General features: G+C 63.5%; 1 protein-coding gene across 6 annotated transcripts in view; it reads right to left on the bottom strand.

Annotated features, from left to right (window-relative positions):
- Positions 1–18,924, bottom strand: part of PLXNB2 (plexin B2) — a 28,971-nt gene extending 10,047 nt beyond the window's left edge. Inside the window, exons 1-8 of one of the 6 annotated variants that reach the window (XM_045062572.1) lie at positions 18,787–18,924; positions 7,489–7,541; positions 2,532–3,618; positions 2,048–2,230; positions 1,829–1,957; positions 1,087–1,187; positions 858–984; positions 513–666 (exon numbers count right to left, since the gene is read on the bottom strand). In XM_045062572.1, coding sequence (XP_044918507.1) covers positions 513–666; positions 858–984; positions 1,087–1,187; positions 1,829–1,957; positions 2,048–2,230; positions 2,532–3,605 — 1,768 coding nt within the window. In that variant the 5' untranslated portion in view covers positions 3,606–3,618; positions 7,489–7,541; positions 18,787–18,924. Of the gene's footprint in view, positions 1–512; positions 667–857; positions 985–1,086; positions 1,188–1,828; positions 1,958–2,047; positions 2,231–2,531; positions 3,619–6,176; positions 6,250–6,936; positions 7,026–7,488; positions 7,542–11,949; positions 12,082–18,786 lie in introns of those variants that run through there. The other 5 variants (XM_045062573.1, XM_045062575.1, XM_045062574.1 and 2 more) reach the window with 5 other exon arrangements.
- Positions 18,925–19,828: the final 904 nt, after the last annotated feature.

The raw sequence follows: 19,828 nt of genomic DNA on the forward strand, positions 1-19,828 counted from the left end.
GCCCAGCCAGAAGCAGAGGCCGAGGGAGGAGATCCCAGCCTGTGAGCTGGGGGGGGGGGGGGGGGGGGGGCGGGGGCCTTGCAGGGGCTGCCCCACTGACGTCGTTTGGGCTCAGCCAGGCCTGCCAGCGTTATCGGATCTCGGCTCCTGGGCCAGCTCCCGGGGATGGGTCCAAGTTGCTCCCCAGGGGCCTGTGCTGCTGAACCCTCTCTCTGTCCCAACAGGCACTGAGGGCCATGGTTCCTGGCCGACGTCTGGGTCCCTGACATGTCACCGTGTGGCCCCCGCCTTCACTAGCAAGCCATCCTCCGCTGGCCCACACTCAGAGCCCTGCAGCGGGGAGTGGGGGCCGACAGTGCGTGGTCCCCGCGCACACGGCTCAGGAAGCCCAGAATCAGAACTGCAAGCCTCCCTCTCCATCCTGCACCCCCGGGACTGCAGGCCCCCGTGACCCCACGGCACGCAGAAGGGAGAGTGAAGTGCCCACTCTAGTCACCGGACGGGGGCCTCACCTTGGCCAGGCGGCGTGCCAGGAATGCTACTCGGGGAGTTGCATATGATGGCGTCGCCTTCCACACGGGCCGGGTGTGGTGGTGAGTCACCAAAGAGACACAGCAGTTCGTCGTCCTCACTCAGGGCCGGGAGGGGGCTGACAGACAGCTGCACCTGGGGAAAGGACGTGGGCTCACGCCAGGACCCCACCGCCCGCCCAGCCTTGGGGCACCACGGCCCTGTCCTCTGGTGGGAGTACGGTAATACCAGGCTGGCTCTTCATGTTGTCCCCAAGAGCCCCCAGGCCAGTGGAAGCCCCACCTCTGCCCCCAACACTGACCCCCTATCCCGCCCCTACCACGCACCTCGCCCTGGGCCCGGCGGCTCATGTTTTGTGGCTGAGCCCCAGTGATGGCTACGCAGGACTCATCACGGCTCCACAGCCAGTGGCCGTGCTCCTCAGCCCGTGGGCACTCGGCCCTCCTGGTGCATCTACAGGGACCGGGGGGGGGGGGGGGCTCAGTCCTGGCACCAGCCAGCCACACCCCATGCCCCCAGCGCAGGGCTGAGACTCCTGGTCTCCCGGGCACTCACCGGCCCTCGACGACACACCAGCCGCAGTAGGGGTCCTGGGAGCTGTGGCACTGTGTGCAGGTCGTGTAGCTCAGACACTCCTGCACGGGAAGCCGGAACACCTGGGCCAGCAGGGCAGTGAGGGGGACTACTGCAGTCACAGGCGACCGGCCAGCAGCCACAAGCACCTGTCTCTTGGGCCCTGGACCTTCCTGGGACCACAGGCTTGATCCCACCCTTATCTTTGAGCCTAAAAGCCTGATACTAACTCAAGGCTCACCGACAAGCGTCCAGGAACAGCTGCCCTCCAGACTCTGAATGACCCTGTCCAGTGGCTACAGCTGGCCCAGGTGATGCGGAGTCCAGGAAACCAGGGGGATCCAAGCTACGGAGCCTCCCTATGCCAGTTCAGGCCCTTTAACTCCGCACCCCGAGAGAGGCGCCTGGCCAACCTCGGTGCTCCCGAAGGGCTCTTCCTATACTGCGGGCCCGACCCATGTCCCCCGCCGCCCAAGCTCACAGGGCTGCACGGGGTCCCTTGCCACCTTGCCCACCCTTGGAGGAGGCCCACTCAGAGCACCGACTTGTCTCTTCCATCAGAATGGGGCCAGGGCAGGGCCGCAGACAGGGAAGGCACCGGAGAGACACGGGATCAGGATGCTGCCAGGAGCCCTTCCCGCCCCCCTCCGCACCTCCCTCCACACCGCCGGTCCCAAGGGCCCGGACCAGCAAGGCCCCTTCCCTAGGGGCTCCACAGGCCCACCTTGTCCTGGGTCAGAGCGTAAAGACTGGCCAGGTCTGCAGAAAGCACCAGGTCCCGCTGGATCCTCTTATTGATCTCCACGAGGATGGAGCCGTACTCCGCGGAGCTGCCGTCCGGGGCCAGGTACACCTGTGGGCACGAGGGCAGGTTCATGAAGATGGGGGGCCGTGTGCAGACGGCCCCCGCCAGAAGCTGCCCTCCCCCAGCCCCAGGCCCCACCTTGAGGACCCGGCCATCTGAGGTGCCCAGGAAGGCAACGGTGTGGCCGTTCTCCGCGGTCACCATCACGGCTGTCAGGTTCAGGCCTCCACGCTGCAGCACGGCTGTGGCTGTGAGTCCGTCTCTGCTGCCCAGCGGGTAAGGCAGGTGCTCAGAGCCACACGGGAAGCTCTCACTGGCGCCCTGTGGACCACAGCGTCAGCGCTGGGCACAGACCCCCTCGCGCTGGAGGCCTCTCCCTGCGAGGGCTCCCAGCACACGTGCCCTCCCCCACCCCCCCACCCCCCCACCCCCAGGAACAAGCGCCATGCCAGCAGGGACGTGTCACTGCCGCACGCCCCTGACACCCAGCACGGGCCTGGCAGGGGATGGAGCGAGTGATCAGACACGTGGAAGAGAAAGGCGGCACCCGACCAGAGCGACGCCTCGCACGCGCACCCTCACGAGCTGGCGAGACCCGGACACGCCGACAAGCCCCACATACCAGCCCGTGTCCTCCACACTGGATCTCGCCGTGGAAGGGCTTGTAGAAGGTGTCACGGCCCGCCTCCCGGGTGCCCGTGTAGCAGGCGTTGCGGCTGGCCTCCATCTTGGCGTGCACCTCGTCCAGGGGGAACAGGCAGAGGCCCGCACGGGGTCCCCCGCCGCTCCGGCCGTCCCTGCTGAAGACCGCGTACAGCACTCTGCCGGCGCTCGGCACACCCACGGAGGCCGCCAAGCAGGTGCCGAAGGCCGGGGCCTGGGGGTCGGCGGGGTCAAGGCACCGCAGGTCTGTCTCCAGGTAGGAGTAGTAGAAGGGGTCTTGCTTGCACATGCGCGCCAGCAGCGTGCGGTTGCGGGGCGGGTGCTTGTCCTGCTGGTTGAAGACGAAGAAAACGTAGAGGCCGTCCTCGAAGGCGGCCACGAACTGCTGCGTGTTGGTGGACAGGTAGCCGGCCTTGTAGGTGGCGTGGTCCGTGTAGGCCTCGAAGGCCTCCCTGCCCTCGGTCCGGTCCAGCAGGCGGGTGCTCACGATGATGCCGTTGTCATGGGGCCCGTTGCCCTTGCCCACGAACAGGACCCTCTCGCCACCGGGGCTCGTGGCACTCACCAGCCCCACCGTGGCCACGCTCTCGTCGTTGCTGGCCACGAAGGACTTCTCGCCGCTACCATCCTCGTAGAAGAGACGCACGGAGATGTTGCTCAGAGCACGCAGGGCGCAGATGCCCTTGAAGAGGCTGCCGCACTCGATGAGGCGCTTCCCGGGAGGGTCGAGCAGCAGCAGCTGGTTGACGTTGTCGGTCAGCACGGCCTCGTGGCACTGGCTCGCCTCGATGGGGGGCGTACACTTCTTGTTGTCCAGGGCCGGGCCCGTGGCCGCCTGCTGCTCCAGCTGGAGGCTGGCACTCAGCTGGTAGAGCGCGTTCACCGCCCCCACGTACACCACGCCCGACGCCTCATCCACAACCAGGTGGTTCAGCTCCGTCTCGCTTCGGAAGAAGTCCAGCTTCCGGGGCCGCAGGCCCGCGCTTGCGCCCACGAGGCCCAGGAGGGCCAGGGCCCAGAGCTGCAGAGACATCGCCCCCGGCACCCTGTGGGAAGAGACAAGGGTCAGGGGAGCCCCAGCCCGGAGGATCCACCTGCGCACAGGAAGCCCCCGCTTCATGGGCCCCTCCAGATCCCGCCCGAGTAAGCGGAACACAGGCCAGAGAGAGTCAGGGCTGTGCCGCATACCCCGAGAGCGCCCGGTCGCTTCTCTGCCTTCCGTGTGTCTGGGCAGGCACGCCCGCCCGCCTCCTCTCAAAGGAGACGGTCTCCCGGACCGTCTCAAGAGTTTCCCCTATAACGCAAACTAACGAGCAGGGTCCAGCCACCAGCACTGTGTGCTACGGGCAGGGTAAGGCAGCCCCTGCACGACTGTGCCCTGACCTCCACCTCCAGGTTCTCAAAGCACCCCCTCCAGGAAGTCTCTCAGGCCCCCACGCACGTGCCCTCCCCCAACCCGAGGACCCCAGGGCTCCAGGCCACGAGCCCTGCCAAGTGCTGCACACGGGCATCTGACAGCAAATAAGGAGAAAAGGAGCTGGAACCAGCTGTGTTCAATGAAGGCACGCACTTTTTTTTTAAGTTTATTGTTTTTTCAGTCATCTCTACACCCGGCGTGAGGCTCAAATACACACAGACCGAGTCGCACACCCTTCCGAATGAGCCAGCCTGGCACGCGCTTATCCGCATTTGCCCACCCCGGCCTCCCCACCCACCTCCCCTCCAGAACCAGCAGAGGCGCCAGCCACACTCCACCAACCCTGCCCATGCCCTCCCGGTGGACAGACACACTCAGAGACCCTGGGACGAGTTCCCAGACACCACCAGCTCTCCGAGGTGGGGACACTCGGAGGCGGCAGTGGGGCGCGTGCTGCCCTCACGGCCAGGGCAGGCCGAGTCGGTGCGCAGGTGTCTCTGAGCACGTTCCTGCACATACACAGGCCTGTGCCCCCGTCCATGTGTAGAAGTGTCCCCAGATTAGGGGACCTAGAACGCACATGGTTCTCCCTCCCCACCTCAGGGACACAGGGATCTCGGGGAAGCTCAAGCCCCTCTGCCTCTAGGCCTCTTCCATGTTGGGAGAGTCCCATATGCCCCACCCTGGAGACCCTGCTCTACCCTGGTCAGAATCCCCTGTGCCACCCTGTGCCGGCTCCCTCACAAACTGCCCTCTCTGGGTGCATGCTGGAGCCCTTGGCCTCGAATCCACTGGAACCTTCCCTGAGGGCACCTGTGCCTGGCATGACATCTAGAGCAGTCCTGCCCATGCCACATGCGTTGAGTGGAGCCAGACCCAGATGGCGGAAGGCAATGAGGGGCCCAGGCCCCCCGTCTCCCAGACGCCCATACAGCCTACTCCTGCACGGTCCCAGACGCCCGTACCGCCTACCCCCGCACGAGGGGCCCAGTCTACCCCTGCACAGGCAAAGGTGGCTGCTCTTACGCACGACACACCTGGATATGCTGGTACTCCTCTGAGAAACAATGACTTTTCCAACACCCTGACTTGCCCTGTGTCCTGTCCATCTCTTCCAAGAAGGCAGAAAGGGATCTGCTCTGCTCCTTGGCCAGGGGAGACGTGGCTCTGGAGCACTGACTTTGCGCAAAGCTGTGCTTACTAGAATAAGTTGGCTTTTTCGCATGGAACCCGTGATTCTTCCATCAAGCTAACTTCCTTCTCTGCTTGGGCCGCTAGGAAAACCCTGACCAGGCTGTGGCTGCTCTCCATCCCCCCTGCAACCCTCTGTTCTGAGCAACCGCAGCCTTCCTCAAACGTCTTGAGGAAGTAAAACCAAGAAGCAACCGACTGACAAAACCGTCTCTCCCTCAGAATCACTGCAAGGCTTGGGAAGACACCACCTCTCTGGGGCAGCCACTGCCTCTGAGAACCCCCACCTACTACTGGCAAGGGAAGTTCTCGCCTGGCCCCTGGCGACCCCAGATGCCCTCCTCACCAGCCACCGGAAGAGAAAACACCCACAGGTGAGCTGGAGGGGGTCCACAGGGGGAGACTGCAGGGACTTAGGAACCGGCCCCTGGTTGCTGGGGGCAGAAGGCTGGGTAGTACCAGGGAGAGGGGAAGGTGGTCCAGGGCAGGGCTGCAGAAGAGCCAGGGTGACCCCTGATAAGGGTAGCTAGATTGGGGAGACTTTGGTCAGTTAGGATGTCACAAGCCCCTGAGGTCATCCCACAGAATGGCAGGGGGTCCCCCCCAGCACAGACTCCTCTCTGGTCTCAGCTGCCCATCTGTGGGGAGAGGAGATCAGGGTTTGGGAGATGCCCCGGACTCTGAGACCACACAGACCCAGGCGCACCAAGAGGCCCTGAACGCTTGGGCACCAGCTGGCACGGTCACTGCCGCTGGTCCCTCCCTCCCTCCCTCCCCGGGAAGGAAAGGGCCTGGGCTGGAGGACCCGCCCCCTGGCCCCTCCCCTGCCCCCACGCTTAGGGCCCAGTCTGGGCTCAAAGTCCACTCAGTGGCGCCGGCTAGGGCGCGGGCCAGGGTGAGGGCCAGGGCCAGGGCGAGGGTGAGGGCGAGGGCGGACTTCCTAGCCCCTCAGTCTTGTTGCCAGGCTGGCCCTCCCCCACCTGGCTCCCCGCTCACCCGGAGTCCCGGAGCCGCCGCCGCCACTGCGACCCCAGCCCCCTGGCCCTGCTTGGCTCCCACCCGCCGCCTGCCGGAGCCCGGAATGAATGGAATGTTCCCGGGGCCCAAGGAGGGACTGCGGGCGGGCGGGGGTGGGGCGTGGGGGCGGGACCGGAGCCCAGGCCACCCTGGCAGCAGTCCGGATGGATCGCCCCACGTGGACCCAAGGAGCCCAGGGCCCCTCTACTGGTCTGGACCAGGGCTTGAACACTTAGCTGACCAAGTGGGGGAGCTCTGGGGCACCCCTGTTGTAAAAAAGCTTGACTCAAACCCCAGCCCCTCCCTCAGCCCTGCTAACTCACAGCCTTGGGGGGACCCAAGAGGCAGAGGGGTCACAGTGCACAAAAAGAATGCTCCGGTCTCTCTCCGGTTCACATCCATTTGACTAGTCCATTAGGGCAGGAGCCCAGCCCTGCCCTCTGCCCCAGGGCCCTGCCAGGTCTGGGACACCGTACCTGCTCAGTAGCACTGTGAGTCACCAAGGAGAGCTGGGCCAGACCCAGGCTCCCTGCCCCAGGACCCCTCTGGGTGGTGGGCAAAGTGAGGCTTAAATCCCAGGGCTGCAAACTTACCCCCCACCCATACCAAGCCCAGGTCACCTGGGGTGGTAGGAGGGACTTGGGTCACACTCCAGAGGCCGCAGCTCCCCTCCACTTCCCGGCCAAACAAAGCCTCAGGTGACCTGCCAGGCCAGGTCCCGGAGCAAAGGGTGACCCACCTGACCAGGGAGCTCAGGCCACTGTTGAGGAGGCGCCAGGCACAGCCAGCAAAGCTTCCTGTGGCTAGTGTTCCTGGAACGGGCGCTTCCTGTTTTGCAGAGAGCCCCAGGACCCCTGGCTCACCGGGGCTGCCGGGGATTTCCTCAAGGGCATCAGACGGCCTCCTTCCTGGCTAGGGTCCAGAGGTGCACTTCCAAAAAGTTGCACAAACTCCGGCCTGTTGCTGGCCCAGAAAATGTCTGGACGGGCACTCCTCCCCCAAGCCCAAATTCCCAGCCTTAGTGTTCAGAACCCAGCCCCCTGCCAGTCTCACTGAAGAGCCCACCCTCCCAAGGAAAGCTTGATCTCAGAGAACTGGGGCGGGGGGCGGGGGGTATGTGTGCTGGCAGTGGCCCCCACGGGCAGGACACTTGGGTCTGCGCTGATGTGTGCACACTGGGCTCAGCCAGACCGGGGCCTCAAGGTCACCCCCCCCCCACCCCGCCCCGTGGTCAGTAGAAAGCGCGTCTAACCCCATTGCCTTCCCCAGGTGGGGCCCAGCCCCCACTCACCGAGGCTCCCGTAGTCCAGCTCAGTGTCTGCTCTGGGCCAGCATCAAGATTCTCTAGGAAGCAAAGGAGCAACAGTGGTCTCACCACAAGCCTGGCCCAGCTGCACCAGTTTCCTCTGCTCCGTGTCTGGGGGGCGGGGAGCGACTCAAGGGGTCCCATCTGGCCCTTGCTATCCTGGCGCAGGAGACCCCCAACCTTCTCTGCTTCCTCCACCCTGCTCCCAGCACACCCGGCCCTCAGATGCCAGCCTCCAGGCCCCCAGTGCATAAACACCCATTTGGTCGTCCCAGAATACAAGCCTGACACATCCCTCTTTCTGTTCAAAAGAAGCCGGGGAAAACAGGGGCAGGGAACAGCTTTCTTTCATTAGAAGTCTGTCGGTATCATCTGACTTTTTTTTCTTTCTTTTTTTTTTTTTTTTTTGCCTTTTTATTTTTTTTTTAATTTTTTTTTTCAACGTTTATTTATTTTTGGGACAGAGAGAGACAGAGCACGAACGGGGGAGGGGCAGAGAGAGAGAGAGACACAGAATCGGAAACAGGCTCCAGGCTCTGAGCCATCAGCCCAGAGCCCGACGCGGGGCTCAAACTCACGGACTGCGAGATCGTGACCTGGCTGAAGTCGGACGCTTAACCGACTGCGCCACCCAGGCGCCCCATTTTTTTTTTTGCCTTTTTAAAACTAGGTACGTATATTACCTTGATTAAAATATAAATTACTTTCTGAAAAATGAGCATACCCACTTACTACGAATTAGTAGAATACAAATTCTACTTACTAGCTGTGTGACTTTGGTCAATTACTTCCCTTTGCCTCATTTCCTCACCTGTAAAATGGAGTCACAGTGAACTCCCCCGGGAGTTTGTAAGGGCCAAATGATTCATTCATGAAAACCCTGGGCAGACCAGTTACACTGTAGCACTCAGCAGTGCTACTGCCTCCTACCACCTTGGATAAATAGCCACGTGTGTCCACGGGGGGAGACATGTTCAAGGATACTTCTCAGCATGGTTGATTACCAAGAAAATGTGGCAACCACCCAGCATCCAACCAGAGGACCCCCAAAAAACAACCATGCCGACGCACATGGGTGGTCCATGCTGAATCCCACGGAGCCCAGACAGGACAGTGATGGCTGTGGCACAGGACTCCAGGTGCCTTCATGGGTGTGTATACGGGTGTGGGGTTAACTGCTGAGTTCTAGAAGCCTTCGTTCAAACTGAAAATAGGGGCACCTGGGTGGCTCTGTCGGTCAAGCATCCAACTCTTGGTTTCAACTCAGATCATGATCTCCTGGTTCGTGGGACTGAGCCCCATATCAGGCTCCTCACTGACAGCACAGAGCCTGCTTGGGAATTCTCTCCCTCTCGCTCTCAAAATAAATAAACTTAAAAAAGAAACCTGAAAACAGTAGTAAGGCCTGGGGGCAGGAAGGAGGGAATTGGGATAGCAAAGTAACTTCCTTTGCCAATTTTTGAAAAGTTTTTACAAGAATATATTTGCATATCGTCTAAATAAAAAGAGGTATGTACCTAATAATAATGAGTGCCGCCCCCCAGCTCACCCCCTGCAGCTCCACTCTACCTTAGGATATGGCTTTCTGGGTCAACCGTCTCTCCTGGCCAATCCCCGCCATGCCCCCCCCCCCCATCCAAGGTTCAGCCACTCCTGCTTGGCCCTTTGGCTCCCAAACTGGCTGCGCCCCTCCCCCAGCACTGTGCCTTCAGCACCTGCTCCTTAAGGACCAGTCCCCCCCCCCCCCCATCTACCTGCATCCTGGAGGGCAAGACCCAGGGCGGGACCTATGGCAGGCCCAAGGGGAACTGGCAGGGGCAAGGAGGGCAAGGGCTGCAGGCGCTTGGGCAGAGGGTCCCCCAGCCCCTGGCTGAGGGGCTCGGGGCTCTGGGCACAGGGATGAGGGATGTCCTTTTGCCACAGGCCCTAAAGGCAGCCTTTGTGTAAGGAGCAAAGGCCACTCCACAGACCAATGTAGGGGCCAAACCACAGGGCGTCAGCACCACGCAGTCTCATGAGAAAGCTGGGGCGAGCCTGGACCGGAGGCCGTGGTCGGCACAGGTGCAAACCACACTGGGGCCCACAGCACACAGACTGCAGTTCATGCCGACCTGCCACCTTGAAGGGACAGCATACCAGCCTCCAGGTACCCCATGCCTGTTCCCTCCCCTAGCACAGCGTGCCCTGGAGTCTCCGGCCCCCAGGCAGGGTGTGTGCGCATGTGTGTGTGTGTGTGTGTCTGTCTGTCTCTGTGCTGCAGGCAAAGCCAAGGGAGGCTGGTCTCTTCCAAGGGACACCTTCTTTCTGGGCCCACACAGGCACACAACCCCCTCCAGAGACCTGTCCCGAGTGACCCACTGATGATGCTGGGTCCTCCTCTCACACCGGCCCAGAGGCAACCCAGTGACTTCTCCCCCCAACATCTGGCTCCTCCAGCCAAAACTTCTTGCACAATGAAACCTGGACCCCTCGCCTTCCTCAGACACCCGGGCCTGGGGCCCATCCTAACTCGAGGTCAGCTCTCTCGACTACCCAATCCTGCTCCAGTCTCCCTCTTGTCCATCCTTCCCCCAAAGCCTCCTGCTCTCAGGAGGGAGCACCCACAGGCCACTGAGGCTGTGGCCAGCCCTCCACCACAGTCACACACGCCAAACACTGCTGCACAGAGGGGCCTCAAGGGCAGAACTCTGGAGCCAGACTTTTGGGTTCAAACCCCAGCTCTGTCGATTTCCGCTTAGGTTGTGTGGGTTGTTCACAAAACCACACGGTGCCTCAGTGTCCCCATATGGAATGGGAGTAATAACAGCATCGATCTCCGTGAGCTGCCATGAAGTGTAACCATGTCCACGTGTGGAAATCCTCACGTGTGTGTGTACAGCGAAGGGGGTTGATGTCACCCTGTCCCTGCTCTGCTGTCCCACACCCCACCCAGAAAACTCCTACCCCTCCCTCAGAGTCTTGAGACACCCACCCTGACCCTGCAGGTCACTCACTCATCCCTAAGGTCTATGGGTCTCCATTGATGGGCCTTCCCTGAGCAAATCTGAGCACAGGAGCTGGCCAGGTAGGCACCTGTGGGCCTAAGCCCAGGGAACCGGGCAGGCGGACGCATCCCAGAGTGGGGGGCTGAAAACACAGATGCCCTGCAGGGGCAGGAGACAGGCGCTGCCCAGGGAGCCCCCACCTGTCCTCCACACCTCAGCCTGAGCGGGAAGCAGTGGTCCCCTCCCAGATGGGTCCCTGTACTGTCTGTCTTCAGGCTCCAGCTTCCTCTAACCCAGGGCCACCAGGCCCCCGGCAGGGACAGAAATGCACCCCCACGGAGGAAGGGCAGAGGCCTGGCTCCAGACTAGGCCCAGGAGCTGGGGCCTCTCTGGCCCTTCCTCTCCCCCCACCTCCCCCACCCGAGGGAAGCCTCTGCCTGGGGTATGCGCCAGAGGTGGGGGTTCTTTCCAGGTCGCTATTCTCTAGTAAATACAGACTAAGTGATCTCTTCTTAATGCTAAAATCAAACCAATAACAAGCATCCGGCCGGTGAAGTGGGGTCCAGCGTGGGGGCTGTCTTCGGCCAGGCCAGCCAGCCTGTAGTTCAGGAAGAGAACCCGGATGGGGCTGGGAAGGGACAAGGGGGCAGAAGAGGTGCCCAGGGACCAAGACGAGGACTAAGGTGCAGGCAGACACAGAAAAAGGGATGATTCGGGGGAAGGCGCAGGGCCAGGTGGGGACAGACGCGGCTCACCCCACCCCAGCGACCGTGAGCGGAGGCCCCTGGCAGCCCCCCCACCTTGGGCGGGGAGCCAGCCTCCAGGCGGCCAGGCGCCACGTGAGAAGCCAGGGAGTCGCCCCTCCCCCGCCGGGCAGCTGGCAGCCAGGGGACCGGGCCTCAACTCTCCCGACGAAAATGCAAATCTGCAATTAGCCGGGAGCGTTAAACAAATCAGAGGAAACAAAACAGGCCGAAACGCCGGCAAATCGCCGGCAAATCCGAGCCTCGGCTGTTTTCAAAACAAGCGCGAGGGAGCGGCGCGATTGGGGGGGGGGGGGGGAGGAGGGGGGCGCTCCTGCCCGGGAGGGGTCGGTTCCCCTCGGTCCCGCGCGCCCAGCCCCCCCCTCCCCTTGGTGACCCGGGTCAGAGTTCCGCTGGGGGGTGGGGGCCGCCCCGGCCGCGTTCCCGCGGGACCCAGCCGGGTGCAGAGAGCGGAGGGCGCGGGGCGGGTACCCGGGGACGCGGCGGAGGACGAGCCGGGCCCCGGTGCCGGCCAGGGGCGACCTCGGCGCCGCCCCCCCGCCCCACGCGCCTCACCGGGGACCCCAAGGCGCGCCGGCGGGTCGGAGCCCGACCTCCAGTAACAATGACAGCGGCGGCGGTCACGTGGGCACAGGGAACCGTCGCCACCGAGCGCTCACCTGGCGCCAGGCTCGGCCCCGCGCTCGACTGCCCATTACCTGCCTTAGTCCTCCGGGCCCAGCGGGTCGGTCCCAGGGCTCGGCCACCCCCTTCGCTGCCAGCCGGCCACGCACCACCTGGGCCCCAGCGGCAGCTGGCATGACCCCGACCCCGCCGAAGGCTGAGCTCTCCCAACACAAGCACCTAGGGCAGGGGTGGGGCGGGGCGGGGCCCTGGGGACAGATTGACGTCGCAGCCTGAGACTTGCGTCAGCGCCACCAGAGCCTCCCACAGGACCCCTGCTCCCCCAGGTCCCTCCCACCTGCCTAGACTGTGGGGCCAGGTTGCCCAAACCCGGCCTCGGCCTCGGCCTCGGCCTCGGCCTCGGCCTCGTTGGGGGGACTAGTTAGCATCCTGAAGTCTGGACTCTGGGTCCCAGCATGAAGTCAGCCCTGGCTGGTGGCAGTGAGCAGTCACAGGCCGCAAACTCAATCTAAGGAGAGTGTGCCCAGGGAAACCCCAGCCCCTTGTGACCCCACGGTGCTCCCCCGCAAGCCTCCCACTCAAGCTTCTGATGGTGTGTCCGCCTGAGTGCACGCAAGTCTTCTCTCAGCAACCCTGCCTGAGACCTGAGGTCACTGTCACCAGGGTATCTGCATCTAGCCCTCGCCCTCAGGTGCCTCATGAGCTGGCCCAACCGAGCCCGGGAGTGTGTGCTCCAGCCCCTCCCTGTCTGCCTCTTGTGGGTGCCCACGTACACCAGGGTCCACAGGCTGCTGGCAATCAGGCCACTGTTCCGTCCCACTCATTGCCTAACCCTGGGGGGCGCCTGGGTGGCTCAGTCGGCTAAGCTGAGTTGGACTCTTGATTTCGGCTCCAGTCACGATCTCACAGTTCTGAGTTTGAGCCCCATATCGGGCTCTGTGCTGACAGCATGGAGCCTGCATGGGATTCTCTCTCTCTCTGCCTCTCGAAAGAAAGAAGAAAGAAAAGAAAGAAAGAAAGAAAGAAAGAAAGAAAGAAAGAAAGAAAGAAAGAAAGAAAGAAAGAAAGAAAGAAAGAGAGAAAGAAATGGCTGAGAACACAGGAAAATAAATTATCCTGCAGGGACCCTGCCTGCAGGCAGTGGTGGCCTCCTGGGACAGAGGTAGGATTTGTTAGGTTCTGATGCTGGCCACCTGCTGCCCCCACCGCTGCTGTAAGACCTGTCCCTTCCACCCTAACCACCCCTCCTGGGTCCTATCCACCACTGTGTCACACCAGGACGTGCTTGGGCCCCACACAGGTCTCCTCACTCTGGCCTCACCCCCAGGTTCCTCCTCTGCACAGCAGTTCTGCATCAGAACGCTCCACAGCTCAACACCCTCCACTCACATCCCTGTGCTCCTGGGAAACCCCAACCTGGGCCCACTGGCCTGTCCCATCTGCTCAGCCCAAAGCCCCCGACAGCTTCCTGTGTGCCGGGGACCCAGGAACGAGTCGGCACAGTGGCCTCAGTCAATACTTAAATAGATGACAAGGATGGGCCTGGCCCTTAGGTCCTGAGATAACCTCCCCAGTGGGTAGCCTATGGTCTAACTGAGGGAGACGACGCGGGGGTGAGAGATGGGCAGGGGCCAGCTGAGGGTGCAGGGCCTCCAGCCACCACCCAGGTAAGAGCAGTTCAGACAGCTGCGGAAGGGGCCCCTGTAGCTGAGTCCCCGAGCCCCTACATCCAAGCTAGGAGAGGCTAAGGGCAGTCCTGTGGGCACTTGGGCCTCAGTGGCAGGCGTGAACCACTGGTTCTCATGTTTGGCCTCCCTGCACACCAGCACCTCCCTGCCTGCCTGCCTCACCATCTCCCCTCTGCAGGCTCACCTCACAGCTGACTGGATGCTGCAGGCCACGACAGCCTGAGGCTCACGGCAGCTGCACATGGCCCAGGACCAGCCCCCACCCAGAGCCCCCTTCCTGGGCCGCGTGCAGGAGGCGGGAGTGGGCGTGGGGGGCGGACGGGTGAGGGCCTGAGCAAGTGAGGAGCAAGCAAGGCCTATAATCTCCCCATCAGTCTGTCAGCGCCTCGGCGGTCACCCCAGCCCCGCCTCCTCTATCACTACGGAACCCCACAATTAGCCTGGGGCACTGTGCCAAGCCGGCAAACCAGCCACCGCTCACACACGTGACCACACATGTGCAGGCACACACATCTGTGATGCCAGCAGGGGTCCTTCCCCAACACCCACACAGCATCCCCAGGACAAAGAGTCCGTGGGAAGTTCCCCAGACCTGGGCTCTTGGGCTGTGAGAGGCTGTGTGTGGGAAGGGTCTTGGGCAGGCCCAGCACTGGCTTAGCCCAGGATGCCCAGAGGGGCCAAGAGGGCTGGCAGAGCTGGGCAGGCCTAGAGCTGGCCTCCAGGGTGGGACCATGTGCAGGAAAGGTGGGGGCAGCCCCATACACAGAAAGGGCTAGAATCCACATGCGGCCCAGAGCCCCGACCTCTTACTGGCCTTCAAACCCACCGCTTTATAGCTGGGCCCCCATACCACCCAGGTCACCCCCATGCTGTCCAACTGCCCCCTCGCGGCCTCTGAACCACACAAGTGCCACAGGCTCCCTTGCACCAGACCTCTGCCCAGCATACTTCCTCCCAGCAGGGAGAACACCCTCTTCCCCTGTCACCCATGCTGCCTGCTATGGCCTTTCAGGACCCCAGAACTGCCTCAGCTTGGGGCTGGTATGCCGGGAGGGGAGCCAGTACACCCCCCAGTAAGGCCTAGGGTCTACATAGGTGGCATGCTGGCTCAGGGGACACAGGCCAGAGGAAAAGGCCAACACCCCTGCCCGGCTGCTCTGTTGACACAGGTGGCCTCCTGAAAGACCGACATCAACCCTGATTCTCTTTCTTGCTTTTCCTGAGGAGGGGCCGGGGGTTTGGTCCCTGCACCAGAAAGTGATGTGTCCAGGGCCACGCTGATGGCAGAGCTAAGGCCAGAACCCAGGCTGCACCCAAAAGGCTTCCCTCTCCTTCCCCACAGCACTCGGGCCAGGACCCGCCTAGCACAAGGATGGGGAACTGGTGGGCATCATGTCATCTGAGGACAAGGATGTGGGCACTGAGCCAGGCCCTGCGCCCAGATGTCCCCGATCCCAGCCCAGGGCGAGACCCTCCTGTGCCCAGCACACTGACATACCAGGCACTCAGGTGGACTAGCCCCCAGCCACAGCGGGAGGCAGCAGTGAGTGATCCAGTCTCTATGCCTGAAAGGTTGGGTGGGGAGACCACAGAGAGTAACAAAGTGGGAAAGAGAACCCCAGCTCCAGGTCCGGGCCTGCCCTGGGGGTGTCCCCACAAACGGCCCCCGTTGCCAACCATGGCTGCGCCAGGCTCCCTCCAGAGCCCAGGTCCAGTCATTGTCACAAGAGTGTGAATCAACCACAGAGCAGAAGAACGCAGACCCACTTGGGTGGGACCTGGAGGCAGGGCAGCAGAGGCCAGGCCCAGCCCTTCAAATGCTCTGGCCGAGATGAGGCAGGGTGAGCTGTGCTGGCCTGGTTCAGGGGCCGCCAGGGGAGGCCAGGACAGGGCAGGGTTCTTGCCCGGGTAGCTGAAGGGGCCGAGGTCCTCCTATCATTGGGCAGAGAGAAGCAGAGCCTGTCAGATGTGAAACCATGGAGGGGAAGGGAGTACAAGGACCACGGAGAGAAAAGGGAAGCACTGGTGCAGGGCCCCCCCACAGGTCCCCCCACCCACCAGTCAATTACAGGTCACTGATCCCGCCCTCTCAGCCTGTAATTTGAGTCCAAAGACAATTAGCTGCAGGCTGGCCCCACCCCACCCCACCCCACAGCCCCACCCCAAACACAAACTCCCACTAGGCTCCGGTGCAGGGACTCTGCCCAGCCCCCACCCTCAGCAAGGAACCCGCCCCAATGAACCTGCGACTACTTCAGAGGTTGGGGCTGGAGGGACACTGCGGCCCCCCCAACTGGTCACACGTGGGCTTCGGTTCCAGGAGGTCTGATCCGCTCACCTCCTCCTCCACCCTCTGGTCCCCAGCCTTACCCGGACCAGACCCGAGTCCAAGGCAGGCTCTGGACACAGGAGCCTCCTCAGACAGGGGAGAAAAGCTTATGTCCCCGCCCACGAGCACCTGTTGCTGCAGCAAGGACTGAGGCAAGTGACCGGGAGACAGCCCTCAGTGGCAGAGGGCATCACACCTCAGCGTGGCCCTGCTCAGATCTGAGCAGGGGCGAAATGGGAGGGTGCTGGAACCCACAGCCTCTCCCCCGGTGCACCCACACCTACACCCAACGTCCCAGGGGGATCATTGGCTCTGGCCCCAGGATGTGGGGACAAGGCAGGGGACAGGATGCCATGTTCCCAGAGTGGTTTTGGTCTTGGGATGGCTCAAGTGCCTGCAACCGTGCCCTCTTGGGAAAGATAGGCATATGCCATATGGACCCCTCCCCAGGCTGCCAGCCCACCCCAGTGCTTTCCAACCCAATCTCTTCTGCCCCACTTGCCTGGGCTAGGGCCAGGACCCTGGGCTTCCTGCTCTGTGCCCAAGCTGCCAGCTCTGTGTCTCCAATGGGGTCCCCACAGGGGCTGCTGAGCACAGGGCTTGTGGGCACACTCAGGCACAGAGCCAGGGGGCCCACACAGCAGAGGCAATGCCCCAGAGAGCTCCTCACTCATGAATGGCTCGTATCTCTTCACCTGGGAACCCCTCACCTGCAGGCTGGGCTGTCAGTAGGGCTTCGAGGGGGCTGCGCATCAGTCAGCGGCTGGTCAGTGGGTCTTGGGGGGCGGGGACAGGGAGGTGGCCTGAGGGCCAGCCGGAGAAGACCCCTGTGCAGCACCCTAAGTCACGCCCCTACCTGCTCCTCGTCATCCCTGGGAAGCACCAGGTGTGAGTAACCCAAGGTGTGTCCCTGAACCCAGCTCTGGAGAGTGGCCTCAGAGGCCTTCAGGCCACGGTGAGAAGCCTTCTGGGGCTGAAGGGGGACCCCCGGCTGGGCCCCTCCCCCAAGCCCTTGAGGACAGGATCTGGGGCTCCTCCAGCCCTGTGGCCTCCCTCGGAGGGGCCTGGGTCGGCTCCAGGCTGGCTAGGCAGGGCCTGCAATCTCCAACCCGAGGGTGACGCATCCCCTCCCACCCCGCCCCCGACCGGTCTGAGCAGCCTCAGGAGGCGGTGGAGCTGCCCAGACTAGCCCGTCCCTCCCTCCCAGGGCTCTCAACCCTCAGCCCCGGAAGTGGATCCCTCGGCAGGGCTGCGGCCTCCCCCCTTGGGTGGCTGGACACGGCTGGATAATCCAAAATAATTCCTTCTTGGCAGGCAGCCGGCGGGGGAGGGGGGACTCACATTCCAAACCCTTGTTTTTCTCGGTAACCTCCCTCCCCTCCTGGGGCAAGGAACCCCTGGCTAAACCTCAGGCCCTCCTTGAGGGGCCCACCCCTTAGACCAAGGTGGGCACCCACAGGGACACGGTGGGAAGAGGTGGTAGGTTCACATCTGTGGAGACCACCTGTTTGTCCTTAATCTCCTCTGGGAATTCCTGAAAGCTGACATGCCACAAAACATAGCCAGCAGGCCCAGCCAGGCCAATGCTTGACCTTCCCTCCTAGGGACCCTCTCCTCAGGGCAGAGGGATGGCCGCTCGTGCTAGCTGTCCAACTTTCAGACTCTCAGACGGCCTCTCCCGGACACGCCAGGGTAACATCTGGGCATGGGCCGACCTGCACCGCTCCGCTCTCACAGGGCCCAGCCCTGGGTTTGGGGAGGGCACAGGGGCTTAAGTTCGACATGGAAGAGAGAGCTCTCCCGCAGCAGGCATGCGCTAGAAAATCCTCCAAGGCCCAGGATATTCCACTAGCTTTGGGGCCCTGCTTCACGCCCCCGCCCCCGTCCTGTCTACTGCCACAGGCAGAGGGGACAGATGGACCCCTTCCTTCCTTTTCCAAGTTGCTGGGAAGAGAAGCCTTCGTGACGTGGCAGGAAACTCCGGGGCCCTTGAGCTCAGGGACCCCAGAAATCTGCCAATCAGCCTGAGCACAGAGGGGTGGGGAGAAGCTCATCCAGGAGGGCTTCCCGCAGGAGGAAGCAGCAGAAATGTAGGGTCAGAGGGTGAGGGGAGGGCCCAGGGACTGGGTATGCTCCCCCCCCCCCCACAGTCTGAGATTTTCTCAGTAATAAACACTATTCCAATCAAGCACACCAGGAGCGGCCTTAGCAGGCCCTGGGGAGACGCAAGCAGGCCCAGGGCCACCAGGACTCGTCAGGTACTCCGGGGTCGGTGCTAAGCTGCCCTTAGTCCCAAGACAGAACGCTTGCTGCCAACCTTCTTGCCGGGGCCAAGCACAGACCAGGGGGCTCACAGGGTGGTCCCAGCCGAAGCCCTCCTCAAAAGCAGCCCCAGCGGGTGTGTGGGGAAAGGTTGGGGGGGGGGGCCGGGTAGCCAAGCCCTGACTGCCGGTCACTCCCCTGGGGAAGCCTGGGCTGAGACACCCCGGAACCGCTGCCGGGGTGGGGGCAGGTGGCTGGGGGTCCCGAGCTCTTGCACAGCAGGGACAACTGCAGCCCTGCCCACGGATCTCAGTGGCTGGAGAGGTGGGAGGCCTGGGCGGGGAGGGAGGGTCCGGAACCAGAAAGGGTCCGAGCGGTCCAGAGGGCGCGGCGCCCGGCTGGGGGCCCTCGGCCGGGCCAAGCCCGCTCGCCCCCGGCGCCGCGGGCCTCCCCGGCCACCTGGAAGAGCCGAGGACACACGGACGGCGGCCGAGGCCCGATCGCCCTCCGCGGAGCCGCAGCTGCCCCGGGTCCCCGCGCCCAGGGCGCGCAGGCTGGGACAGGGCGGCGCTAACGGCGAAGCCCCCCGACCCGCGCGGGCGCACCGTGGGCCCTTACCCCCACCGCGATACCTGCACGTCCGCCGCCGAGGCTCGATGGCGCCCGGGCCGCGATCGGCGCTGCGCTCCGGCCCGCGCGGCTGCCATGGAGACGGGCCTTTGTGTGGCCGAGGAGGGGCCGGAGCGCGCGGGAGCAGCGGCCCCGCCCCCGACGGGGAGAGGGGGAGGGCGGGGAGAGCGGGGTGGAAGAGGGACAGGGAGGAGGCGGAGGAGGGGGAGGAGGGAGGGGCGGGGAGGAGGACGAGGGCAAGGGGAGGAGAGAGGGGCGGGAAGGGGGGGGAAGGAGGAGGGAGGAGGAGGGAGGAGGAGGGAGGAGGAGGGAGGGCCCCGCCCCCCGCCCCCCGCCCCCCGCCCTCGCCGCGAATACCCCGTACCCCGTACCCGCGCCCGCAGCGAGTGCGCCGCAGCGCAGGGTATGTTAGGCAGCGTTCGAGCCCCGGTTCACTGCAGGCAGAGTGCGCCCCCCACCCCCCGCCTGGCACCACCCTGGGAGCGCCCGGGTTCACTCGGGAGCTCAGGCCTCAGCGCCAGGGGAGCGCTCCGAGCCACCCGACACGTCTGAACCCCTCTCGGTTGGCTCCGAAGCAGGTTCGGCACTAGTACCGTCACCTCAGATGGGGGTCGGGCCGGCAACACCCCTGCTCTCCCCGGGGGGCGGGGAGGCCTGCGCCTTGACCAGTTCCCTGGAGCCTCAGCCCCCCAGTGTCTCAGGGGAGGAGCGAGCCTGCTGGGAGCAGCCTCTCGACTTGGCATCAGCCCCCAGCGGCCCTTCTCCCTCCTCACCTACTTCCAGAGGGTCTTTGGGGACCTGTATCCAGGTCCAGCATCAGGACTTTCAGTGCCTGGACTTGAGATACGTGCAGTCTCCCACCACTGGATGGCGTGTGCTGGGCAGCAGTTGGGGACCCAGAGAAGAGATGGGGACATTTCCCAAACCCTGACCCACACTCCTACACCAGCATGCCCCCTCCCTGCCCCAGCTCCTCCTCGCACTGTTCACTTGCTCCTGTTCACTTCCTCCGGCACCTCCACACACCCTCAAGCATCTCCTCCC

Source organism: Felis catus, chromosome B4 (assembly GCF_018350175.1).
Source record: "Felis catus isolate Fca126 chromosome B4, F.catus_Fca126_mat1.0, whole genome shotgun sequence".
Lineage (NCBI taxonomy): Eukaryota > Metazoa > Chordata > Mammalia > Carnivora > Felidae > Felis > Felis catus.